Genomic DNA, 12,694 nt, shown 5'->3' with positions numbered 1-12,694 from the left:
CATGGCCCTGCAAACTTACAGCTAGCACTCAGCACAGTGATGCAGATACAGACATGCTGCATCTGATCGGCAGACCCTGCAGTCTTCCTCTGTATCCCGCCACCTCTGATACAACTTCCTGTGGGCAGGACACGGAAGAAGGAAGAACAGAAGTGTCCTATTTGTATTTGCATTGCAGCGCTGGCTATAAGTTTCTTGGACCGCAGGAGAGTGAGTGTTAGGCAAGATAATCAGAAGGGTACTGGACCTGCAAGAGGGGCAGAGAATGGAGAGGACGTGCTTGAACCGGAAGCTGGGAGGAATATAAAGAGGGAGAGCATGGCAGGCGGCTCCTACCATTCAGCAGCTCTGGGCATTTTGCTGGGCTTGTTCTAGGGAACTACACCCCTGATGCAGTTATAATAATGTACTGATGGTTCTTTAAATTTGTGTAGGTGTCTGAATCTATTATTTTGCTTTGACTACAGCTGTTCTTTGCTGCCTCTCAGAAATGGCCACCCTAAGTGACCATCTAGTCTTGCCTAATGATTAGACTGGCCCTGGTTGAGAAATGTAAATATGCTTTTGTCATGTAGTCTCCCCTTATGTTCTGGCCAGTATGGGCCCATCAGGATTCACTAGTACATACTTCATTGTGCCTTCCTTGTTTTATAGGTTTGAGATTCCAGATCCTGAACCTACAGAAGCAGATCGGCTTGCAGCAGAGAAGGGCGAGCAGCCAATCAGTGCAGACCTTAAAAGATTTCGGAAAGAATACGTCCAACCAGTACAACTCAGGTTTGAACTCTGCCTTCTTTTCTAGTGGTGGTACAGCTATTGAGGGTTTTTCTAACCAACTTTTTTCAACCCACAACTTCCATAGCCCTGCTCTCTAGTTATAACCAACCAGGTAGAAGTCAGAGGTTGATGGGGATCATGGTGTCAAGGTGTCAAACCTCAAGCTTAGATTGGATTGTCATTTTTTCTCCCCCACCCTTGGACAGATTCTTTCATTAGATGATTGAGGGAGGTAAAAGTGGTACAGAGAACGGACAAGGCCATAGCAGTGAGAGTAATTGAATTATTTGGTTTAATCTTTACTAAGGAAGTTGTAAGGGAGCAACTCACTTGCAGGACTGCTATTTAACGATGACAAACTGGATGAGCTGAAACAATCTCGGTGAATATGGAAGATGTAAAAAAGTGAAGAGACAAATTAGAGAGTAACAAATTACCTGGATAAAGTGGTTTAAACCCCAAAGAACTGAAAACTAAAAAATGAAATTGCCAGTCTACAATTAGTAATTTGTAGCTTATCGTTATCAATAGAAATCAAACAAAATAAAACATGGAAAAGAAAATAAGATGATACCTTTTTTATTGGGCATAACTTAATACATTTCTTGATTAGCTTTCGAAGGTTGCCCTTCTTCGTCAGTTCGGAAATAAGCAAATGTGCTAGCTGACAGTGTATATAAGTGAAAACATTCACAGTCTGACAGGGTGGGAGGATGGGGGTGGGTAGGAGGTATGCATGGGGACATCAAAGCATATCATTGATATTCTAACAGGATGGGTGTGGATAGGTGAGGGGTGGGGTGATCAGCAGAGAATACAGCTTTATGGTTTGTAATGGGCTAGGAACCCCAGATCCTTGTTAAGTCCTTTCTGTTGGGTGTTAAAATATTCAATCATTCTGACTTCAAAGGTCTTACGTTCTTGTATGGTTTTAAAGTTACCTTTCAGGATTCTCACTGTGAAGTCACTGGTACAGTGTCCTGGTCCTGTAAAATGCTGACCAACAGGCGTGGGAGCCCTACTGGCACCAGTATTGTTCATGTGATGTCTATGTAAATTGAATCTTGTCTTAAGCATCTGGCCTGTTTCTCCAATATAGCATCCTTCGTTACATTTTTTACATTGAATGATATATACCACATTGGAAGATGAGCAAGTGAAAGATTCCTTTATGTTGAATATCTTTCCTTTGTGGATGACTGGGGGGTCCTGTGAAATATTTTGGCATAGTTTGCAACTGGATAAATTACAGGGAAGTGTGCCCTTCGGTTCCTTTTCAGTCTGTGATGGAAGCTTACTTCTGATTAGCTTGTGTTTTAAGTTGGATGGCTGTCGGAAGGCCAGTACTGGTGGGGATGGGAATATCTCTTTCAGTAATTCATCCTCCTGGAGTATAGGTTGTAGATCTCTTATGATTTTCCTCAGTTTTTCCAGCTCTGGATTGTATGTCACTACAAGGGGGATTCTGTCTGTGGATTTTTTCTCCTTGTACTGTAGCAGTACATTTGCTTATTTCCGATCTGACAAAGAAGGGCAACCTTCGAAAGCTAATCAAGAAATGTATTAAGTTATGTCCAATAAAAAAGGTATCATCTTATTTTCTTTTCCATGTTTTATTTTGTTTGATTTCTATTGATAACCTTAAGAGTGGACTAACACGGCTACCACACTCCTCTAGCTTATCATTAAAATAGTTTGGAAGGTGGACAGTCTGACACCAGTTTTTAAAAAGAGTTTCTAGGAGTGATAGTGATGTTGGTGCAGGGCAAAATGGTAGAAACTATTATAATAAACAATATTTCTGAACACACAGTTTTTTTGAGGAGTGGACAAAAATGAATTCCGATCAGTGGAATTTCTATCGGTGAAGGTTACAAACTGGAATGTTCCTACCCATTGCAGGTTTCTAGATAGCATCTCTACTACTACTACTACTACTACTACTACTATTTAACATTTCTAAAGCGCTACTAGGGTTACGCAGCGCTGTACAATTTAACATAAAGGACAGTCCCTGCTCAAAGAGCTTACAATCTAAAGGACAAGTGGACAGTCAGTCCGATAGGGGTAGTCAAGTTGGGGCAGTCTGGATTTCCTGAGAGGTTAACAATGCTCAGTACCTTGCAAACTCTTCTTTAATTATGTGTGCCCATTACCAAGGAATGAGTGAGATAAGGAAAGGTATTCCATTTATTTTTGTAGTCCCTGAGAAAGGGAGGATCATTTTGTTGAGTCTTAGATCTCAGACATGTCAGCCAAGCTCTCAAGGTTCAGCTCTTTAGGATGGAAACCCTGTGTCCTGTGATTGTTTCAGTTCTACCAGGCTGGTTCCTAGGTTCCCTGGATCTTAAGGAGAACATACTGTAACATTCCAATTTTGCCTCATCACCAGCATCAGTAGTCATTTCCAGTTTCAAGCAATGCCGTTTGTTCTTTCCACAGCTCTGATAATGATGGTCGTGGCAGCCTTCCTGCGATGTCAAGGAATCTGGGTTCATCCCTATCTTGATGATTTGTTAATAAGAGCATAAGCTTATCCAAACAGTATTTAAGTAACCTCCACTGTAGTGCATCTTCTCCACTCATTGAGCTAGGTAATCAGCTCTGCCAAAAGCCAATTAACATCCTCCCAGTCATCAAGTAATTGGGAGTTCAGTTCAACACACAAGCAAGCAAAGTGGTCCTCCCTACTTTCAGGAAACAAATGATTCAGTCTTGGTGCTTTCTGTTGCAGCCTCAGAAGCCTCGAGCATGAGACTATATGCAGGTACTGAGTATGATGGCAGCCACCTTGGATGTTCTACTGCAGCTGCAAATACAAAATGAGTCTCCTACAATATTCTCTTCTCTGCCATTGGTCTCCCATTACTCAGGAATACAATTGTTAGCTTCCATAGATGGCTCAAGTATGGTACAGCCTAAAGTAGTGGTTTCAATTCTCCAGTCTTTAGAAGGTCTTTCTCTTGCCTCCCTTGAATGGATTGTGGTGGCCACAGACAAAAGCCTCTGAAGATGGGGTGGGGGGGCGCTCATTGTCTGCACTACACTGGTCAGGTTCAATGGACCACCACTGAAGCATCATGGTCAATCAATCTACTGGAATTAAGTGCTGTTAGTAGAACATTATTAGCATTTGTCAATCTAATTCAAGGAAAACTGGTCAGAGTTCTGTCAGTAGACAACACAACAGCGGTCTTTTATCTCTACAAGCAAGGAGGCACAAAGAGTGCTCCCTGGCTGTAGAGGCTCATCTTTTTCATTGGTTGGAGAAGCACATGTCCTTATTGACAGCATACATAGCAGAAACCCTGAACACTCGGACAGACTTCCTGAGCAGGAATTTCTTATACCCAGGAGAATGGGAGCTTTTGAGACAGGCTTATCCTTTCATCTCGATGAAAGTGTGGGCTTCTAGTATTGGATCTTGGATCTGATGGCAACAAGAGATAACGCCTACGTTCCCTGGTTCTTCAGTCATCAGCAGGAGCATCTGGAAGGTCTGAATGCGCTTCTTCAGCTTGGCCCCATGACACTCTTCTGTATGTATTTCCACTTTGGCCAGTGATAGGCAGAGTTCTCAGCCAAGTTGGTTGTCATCTTGGTCAGATAGTGTTGGTGGCTCCTTTCTTGGCCAAGAAGGCCCTGGGATGCAGATCTCATTCGTTTCCAGGTGGACCAGTCGTTACTTCGTTGCCTCTCAGGGGGCTTCTTTCCCATGGTGCAATCCAGATGGAAAACCCATCTCCCTTTGGTCTTATGGCTTGGCTCTTGAAAGTTCTAGATTAACAAAGAAAGTGTATGCAGAGGATGCTGTTACCACCTTACTCCAAGCTAGGAAAAGATCAGCAGTGGCTTATGCTAGAGTCTGGAGATCGTTTGAAGTGTAGGGCTCTCAAAGGCCCATGTCCTCCCTGACTCATGTTCTAGCATTCTTGCAGGAAGGATTTAAGAAAGGTCTAGCCTTAAAGTCTATTAAAGTGCAGGTGGCAGCATGGTGTATTTCAGAGGTCGTCTGCAGAACTCTTTCTTACCTATCTACCCAGATAGTGGCCATTTCTTGAAAAAGGTAAACCAGTTGAAACCAATCTTTTGATGTGTTTGCCCAAAATGGATCCTTAACTTAGTGCTCAAGGTTCCCCTGAAGTCTCCGTTTGAGCCTTTTTGAAAGCTTCTCTTAGGGATCTAATACTTAAAAGGGTTTTCCTGGTGGCTTTGGCCTCTACTAGGAGAGTTTCTGAAATCTAGGCTCGGTAGTGAATGGAATTCATTCAGAGGAAAGAAAGGTGAGTAGCGGAATGCCCCAAGGGTTGGTATTGGGGCCAATTCTGTTCAGCATATTTGTGAGTGACATTGCTGAATGGTTAGAAGGGAAAGTTTGTTTTTTTGCAGAAGACACACAGGTGTGCAATAGAATGGACACCCCGGAGGTAGTGGACAACATGATAAATTACCTAAAAAGATTAGAAGAATGGTCTAATGTTTGGCAGTTAAAATTTAATGCAAAGAACTGTAGAGTGAGTCACATGCGTTATATAAACCCAAAAATTCGTATATGCTAGGGGGTGAGAGGCTGATAAGCACAGACCAGGAGCGAGTATTGGGGTGAGAGTGTTAGAGAATATTAAGGCAGCAAAACAATGTGACAAGACGGTGGCTGTAGTCAGAAAGTTGCTAGGTTACATAGAGAAAGGCATATCCAGTAGAAGAAAGGAGGTGTTACTGTCTTTGTACAAGTAGTTGATGAGGCCCCATTCGGAGTTTTGTATTCAATTTTGGAGGCTGTATCTTGCTAAGAACATCAAAAGACTTGAAGTGGTTCAGAGGAAGATGAGTAACAAAAATGATATAGGGCTTGTGACAAAAGATGTATGAGAAGAGACTTGAAGATCTCAATATGTATACCCTAGAAGAAAGGAGGATATGAGGGGGACAAGATACAGACGCTTAAATATTTAAAATGTATTAATATGCAAACTAATCTTTTTCAGAGATAAGGAAGCAATAGAACTAGAGTTCCTGAGTTGAGGTTGCAAGGTGAAAGACTTAGGAGCTATGTTAGGAAGTACTTTTTTATAGAAAGGGTGGTGGGTGCCTGGAATGCCCTCCCGTAGGAGGTTGTGAAGAGAAAAATGGTGATGGAATTCAAGAATGAATGGGATAAACTGTAGTAGTAATAAACACAGAAGAACACTATATAGAAGAAAGATGGAATCCAATTAAAGCAAAACTTAAATGACCTCATAACTGGAGTGAGTTTTGACAGCAGCTTCAGAGGTTGGGAATAATGACCAATGCCAGGCAAACTTCTATGGTCTGGGTCCTGTAAATGGCAAAAACAGAACAGGATGAAGGCTGGAATGGGCTTCAACGGTGACTCCTAGTTGGGAAGTAGGACTGATGGTCAGGCAGACTTCTGTGGTCTGTATGCCCCAAAATTGGCAGGGGGACTCAGCGATTAAGTATACCATTGTTAAATCATGAAGAAGTGGAACCTGTGCATAGTGCCAGATTCAACTCTGGCTACTTTGTTGGGCAAATTGTGTGGATCATGCAGGTCTTTATCTGCCAATATTTACTATGTTACTATAACCCTTTTCTTCGTTTCACTGAAGCTGGTGTTGCCATTAGGACAATTATTTTCTTCCTCCATAAAGTGGTTTCATCCTTCCATTTGATTCAGCCACTATATCTTTCTTTTCAGTGGGAAGACTATGGAAGAAATTATGATACCCTGTAGTTGCTAGACATGCTTAGGACCCTCATGAGAGATCTAGAGATCACTAATGAATTTTGATGTTCTGACCTTTTTATCCTCCAGATCTAGAAAGGGGCTACCTGCATCTAAAGCTACTATAGCTTGATGATTGAAGAGTCCATTTCATCTGCTTGTTCCCTAGCTGGTAAGGAGCTGCCTTTGCTTATTAAGGCTCATTCCACCAGAGGAATTGCTACCTCTTGGGCAGAGTCACGAGCATTTACCATAGAGAACACTTGCAGGTCAGCAGCATGGGCCTCTTGTGATACATTTTCTAAGCATTACAGGTTGGATGTTTCTGCCAGACCTGATGCTTCCTTTGAAGCTTCAGTTCTGATGGCGGGGGCTTTTGTCTTCCTCCCTATTTGAGGATTGCTTTTCTACATCCCACAAGTTCTGGATGGATCTGTTGGTGAGGCTAAGAAAGGAGAAATTAGGTCTTACCTGTTAATTTTCTTTCCTTTCATCCTAACAGATCTGTCCAGAAGCCCGTCTTTCTTTTCTTCCTGCATGTATATACTTTCCAAGTTTCTGCTCTTAAAGTTTTTGATCAGTTGAACACTATGGTTCTTACAAACAAAAACAAGTTATATTTGCTTTTGTTTACTATTTTCCTATTTCTGTTTAGGTTTTCTTTAAAAAAGAGAGGAGAACATGCTTACAGTATGTTCCATTGTTTTGTTATCGTAATACTAACCGGGAGCAGCTACACAGATCTCTATGGCAGAGCTCTGTTTGTACTCTGTCTCCACCTGCTGGTAGATGGGCATAACACACATGTTGTGGACTGATCTGTTGGAAATAAAGGAATGAAAATTAGCAGGTAAGATCTAATTTCTCCTTGCTAGATATGCACTCCTATGTACTTCCTCTGTGTATGTAACTTTGGCTAGACAGAGCCGAGGCTTTCTCGGAAGGGGGTTGAGGAGGGCTTTACTTGCACTTATTCACATTCTTCTGAAAATATATATGGATGAACATAAAAATAAATCTAGAAAATTTGTGTGTCAGGTATAAACGGGAAAGTGTATGCTGAAAGAATGTTTAGAAGATTCAACACTACCCACAGAGGGAAAAGAGTACACATTTGTTTGACAGAGAGGAATTCAGCTGTAACACGCTATCCAGGAAGCACCCACTATAAAGATAAGTGAGGTGTTCACTTAATGAATTTAAGATAGAGTACAGTAGATATAGAGTAAATAAAATAATAAAATGTCTCTGAAAATATAAATATCACCGTTTACCAGCACGAGTGGTTTTTCAGGCTAATGATGAAAGTAGGGTCTATAGACCCGATATAGCTTCAACAGATCAATTCAAGACCTGGAAGCTCTTTGAGGCCTTTTCCGCTGTTTTACTATAAGGTTTCTTTAGTCATTTTCGACAGCAGATCTGTTTGGTATTTTTTGATATAGTCAATTATAAAATTACCCCCAGGATGTCGCTTTCAAACAAATGCTAATATTTAAATATTTATCTGTTTATCTGTCTTTTCTACTGTATCTTAAAAATATATGCTTGCTATCTAAGAAAACTTTTTAAATTTAACATTTCCACCACTAGCCTATTTACCATCATTCTAACTTAGCTGATCTGAATGGCATTCACCTGCCAATGTTGTAGCCCCTTGTGTTCATCTTGTGAGGGAAAAGGCTCCCAATCAAAGAATGGATCATCTTCAAAATCTGTACCTTGGTCCACAAAATCATCTACGGCGTAGTCCCAGGATACATGACAGACCTCATAGATCTACCAACAAGGAACAGAATCAGATCATCACGATCTTACCTAAACCTACATTACCCAAACTGAAAAGGACTCAAATACAAAACAACCCACGCATCCAGCTTCTCCTGCATAAGCATACAACTATGGAATGCACTCCCAAAAGCTGTGAAAACAATCCATGACCACCTAAACTTCAGGAAATCACCCTCTTCAAAAAGGCTTACCCCACTGATCCAACGTAAATCTCTACACCCAGCAACACAATATAACCAATGATCGTACTGGACAATACTCTTCGACCCACATGATGCCTGATACACAATTACCTCATTCAACCACAATATAACCTTGTTATTTTTTATCAACTGACTGGCCAGCGCCTTTACGGTACTATGTAAGCCACATTGAGCCTGCAAATAGGTAGGAAAATGTGGGGTACAAATGTAACAAATAAAAGGAGGCACATAAATTATTTTTCTTTACATCCAAGTATAAGTGACATTCCTCAGCTAGAGGGTGGCTGTTGTGATGCTTTCTGACCTGTAGGAAGTGCATATCCCACTTCTGAGCAGCAGTGGTAACTAATGGTTGTTTTTCCTCTTCTTTAGGGTATTAAATGTATTTCGACACTGGGTTGAACACCATTTCTATGATTTTGAGCGAGACCCCGAGTTGCTTAATAGACTTGAGTCATTTATTTCAGGTGTTAGAGGTAAGTCATTATTTAGAGTATTTCTGTTATATATTCTGCATCTACCCAGAGCATTATGCAGACAGCAGTTATTATATATAGTGCCATGTTACAGTTGGAGTTCATTGTGTCTACTTCAGAAGAATGAATGACTAATTTGTTTTAATGGGAGTGCAAACTTTGATATTTCAGGGTGATTCAAATGCTTCAGATAGCAAAGTGATCTCACTGGCTTTGTGTGAAATGCAGCTCATATTAATTATATCTACTTTTGTTATTCTGGGGTTGAGAATGTCTGTCTTGGAGCAAATGTCCTAAGAAATTTAATGGAGTGGGATCAAATTATCATGGGGGAGAAATCAAGAAAAAGACACACAGAGTTGAAAATGGGCCAGATTGAATCAGAGATTCTAGAGTCCTCCACAACATGAGCCCAATGCATTTCTGTGGGAAAAGCAGTTCTAGCTTACACAGCACAACAACACTGATGCACTTGAAACATAGTAGAGAAATGTTCCTTTTAGACTACCTGTTCCCATCTTCTGTTGGTCATACACCCATGCACACAGTCAAATGCAACCAGAGACAAACCTCCCCCCCCCCCCCCCCCGGTCCATCTCCTCAAAACAAAGGAATTGTAAATTATTCAGTGAAGCATGTTTTGAATACTTTCCCCCATCACACACCTTTCCCTATCACTACTGCTAAATGCCTATCTGTACTGAGGTGGCTTTTAGTAATTCAGATATGTATTTTGTTTTCTTTGTAAATTCTACTGTCAAATTTAGTGGCTGAACCATATAGTTTCTTTAATGGTTGCTATGTATAGTAATACCTAGTGACTGAACCATGTAGTTTGCTAATGGTTGCTATGTTCTGCCAACTAGTGCTGGAGAAGAGCAGCAATACTTGTTGCCTTGAGACAGTAAAATCTTTGTCAAATGTAAAATATATCCTTTGAAATCTGTTATCAGTGATATCTGATGGTTTGGTATATTATTACAATTTGTTTTATTATTCTTTCCAAACATATAGACTGTTTTGAGTATTGCTCCATTTAAATCACCCCCGCCACTACCCTAACAAGCACAGTGAGGTTAGAAAGAATTCCAGGAGCCAGTCCGCCTGCGTTCCAAACTTGTTTTCTTCATGCTGTGTTTCCTGAAAAGTCCACCTTAATATTTTACAGTATGAACGAAAAATAGATTTTCACTACAGCGTATACAAAGAAATTGGGTATTGAAAGTACTTGACATTACTATTGTTAGATTATTTTGATCATGGATTAGTTAGCTGTTCTACTCTCACTAATGGGCTGATGATCAGAAGCAAATGCGGGCACTAGAGGCCAATAGCGCCGTACTAGCGCCACGTTTGCTCCTGCCCAGTGATCGCTTGTAATAATGTGCTTGACTGCTCTGAATGCTAATTGCATGCAATTAAGGGTCTCCTGCATTCCTCCCTCATGATCGGTGGGCAGTACGCCAAACAGGGCCGCTGCTACTGCTGCAAACCCTATGCCAGCTCCGAGCTGGCGTTATGGTTTGCCAGCGAGAGAGGAATGAGAGAGACTCATCGAAGAGGTTTGGACCTGTCAAACCTAAGCCCCCCCCCTCAAAAAAAAAACAAAAAACAAGACCTGGAGGTCCAGTGGGACCGCTATCTAGCTAGGCCCTCCTCCCCCCCCCCCCCCCCCCCCCCCGGCGTCAACGTCCTATCTCTCCGTAGTAGTATTAAGTGGAGGAGGAAATGAGTAGCAATCCCTCCCTCCTCTTCGAGTGCCTTCCCAAAGCGGCGTTGTTCCACCCTGCCTGGTGCATCCTAGGATGCACTAGGCGGGGGCTTAACTTCCATATAAGGGTTAAGCCTGCCCGGCGCATCCCAGGATGCATGGACTGCCATTTTGGGAAGGCGCCCAAAGAGGAGGGAGTGTTAGTCCCTCCCTTCTCCACTTCTACTACAGGAGGTAGGCCACCAGGGGGAGGGAGGATGGGCTAGCTAGATAGCAGTCCCACTGGACCACCAAGGTGTTTTTGTTTGATGTGGAAGAGGGGGGGAAGCTAGCGAGCCCAATAGACCACCAGGGTTTTTGTGTTTTGGGGGTGGGGAGCCTGGAGGTCCACCAGACCTCCAGATCTTGTGGTTTTTTTGGGGTGGGGGGGATGGGCTTAGGTTTGACAGGTCCGGGAGAAAATCCTGGACCTATCAAACCACTTCTGTGGGAGGATTGTGCCTTGGGCGCATGCCCAGGCATAATCCTCCTGCAGAAGTACCCCTATGATCAGAGCTAATAGTATGCATAAATTTGCATGCCGTTAGCTTTGATCATAGGGGCATTATAGCCTCGCACTGTTCCGGTGGTATTTTTAGAGCGCTGTTTGGAACAACGCGGGGCTTCTGATATCTGTCCAGAAGTGTTTGTTCCTTATTGTCCTTACCAGCCAAGTCCAGAACCAATGTGTTATTCTCAACAACCTGCAGATGACGACTGAGACCAGTCCGAAGAGGGTTCTGCCCTATAAGGGCACCATGCAGACAAAGCTCTTCAGTGTTTCTTTTGTCTCCAGCAGATGATGATGGGCTTGTTGGATGGATTGGCTCAAAGCAGAAAACTCTTACTGCTAGGAGACTCCATTATAAGAGGCATTAACTTAGGAGCACAGTTCAAGGGACCCAATCTAGTGAAATGCCTGCCAGGATCCTCAGCTACCAGAAATACCAACCAAATACTGAATGTGATCCAAGAAAAAAGTAAGGATTGTAATACTGATTTTGTAATCCACCTGGGGACAAATAACCTGGCTAACAATAACAAGCTTGTTGCACAGAGAGCATTCAAGAAGCTGGGGAGGGACTCAAACCTTTGGTTAAGTCTACAGCTTTTTCTGCAGTTATTCCTACAGGGAGAAGAAAGACTACATAAAACAGAGGAGTTCAATAAATGGCTTGAAACTTGGTGTAAAGAAAAGAGTTTCAGATACTTAGGAGGATGAGACAGTACCTGGCAAAATCACAGGCTGTACTTTTAATGATAGGCTACATCTTTCTGTGATGAGAAAAAGTATCCTTGGGGAGAAATTCAGACTGTATGTTACTAAACATTTAAACTAGTGGGTGGGGGTGACAATAGGAAGAAAGGAAATTCAGAAAGTCACCCCCAGCAAAACATGACAGCAGTGGGGTTACTAACTACTACTACTATTTAACATTTCTAGAGCGCTACCAGGGTTAAGCAGCGCTGTACAAAAACAAATAAGGACAGTCCCTGCTCAAAGAAGCTTACAATCTAAAGGACAAAGAGTGCAGACAATTAAAAATTGTCTAGATTTCTTGGGTAGAGGTACAATGGTTAGGTGCCGAAAGCGACATTGAAGAGGTGCACGAAATAACTCATGGAAAGCAATGAGCACAAATGCTTGTGGCCTATGTAAAAAGGTTCAAGACTTGTAAGCTCTAATATTTGAAGAAGACTTGAATATTGTTGCTATTACAGAGACATGGTTCAGTGACTCTTACGAATGGGATGTGACCCTACCAGGTTATATATGGATTGTTCTGTAAAGAGAAGATGGAACCTATTTCCACATAGATGTTATCTGCAGACCTCTGGTACAAATGGTGAAGCTAGACAAGGATCTGATCGAAGATATTCATAAGCTTGGTAAGAAAGGGGAAGCGTTATTGCTGGGAAATTTCAACTTGCCTGATGTGGACTGGATCGTCCCTTCTGCAGAATCGGA

General features: G+C 42.1%; 1 protein-coding gene across 2 annotated transcripts in view; it reads left to right on the top strand.

The window, feature by feature from the left end:
* The window catches only part of SOS2 (SOS Ras/Rho guanine nucleotide exchange factor 2), a 330,826-nt gene that overhangs the window by 201,411 nt on the left and 116,721 nt on the right, over window positions 1-12,694 (top strand). For both annotated transcript variants that reach the window (XM_030214043.1, XM_030214042.1), the window contains 2 exons: window positions 655-777; window positions 8,872-8,975. In XM_030214043.1, coding sequence (XP_030069903.1) covers window positions 655-777; window positions 8,872-8,975 — 227 coding nt within the window. The remainder of the gene's footprint in view (window positions 1-654; window positions 778-8,871; window positions 8,976-12,694) is intronic.

The sequence above is a fragment of the Microcaecilia unicolor genome, chromosome 9, assembly GCF_901765095.1.
Source record: "Microcaecilia unicolor chromosome 9, aMicUni1.1, whole genome shotgun sequence".
Classification (NCBI taxonomy): Eukaryota; Metazoa; Chordata; class Amphibia; order Gymnophiona; family Siphonopidae; genus Microcaecilia; species Microcaecilia unicolor.
The sequence above is the reverse complement of the archived record's forward strand: the minus strand, read 5'-3'. Positions and strand labels throughout refer to the sequence as shown.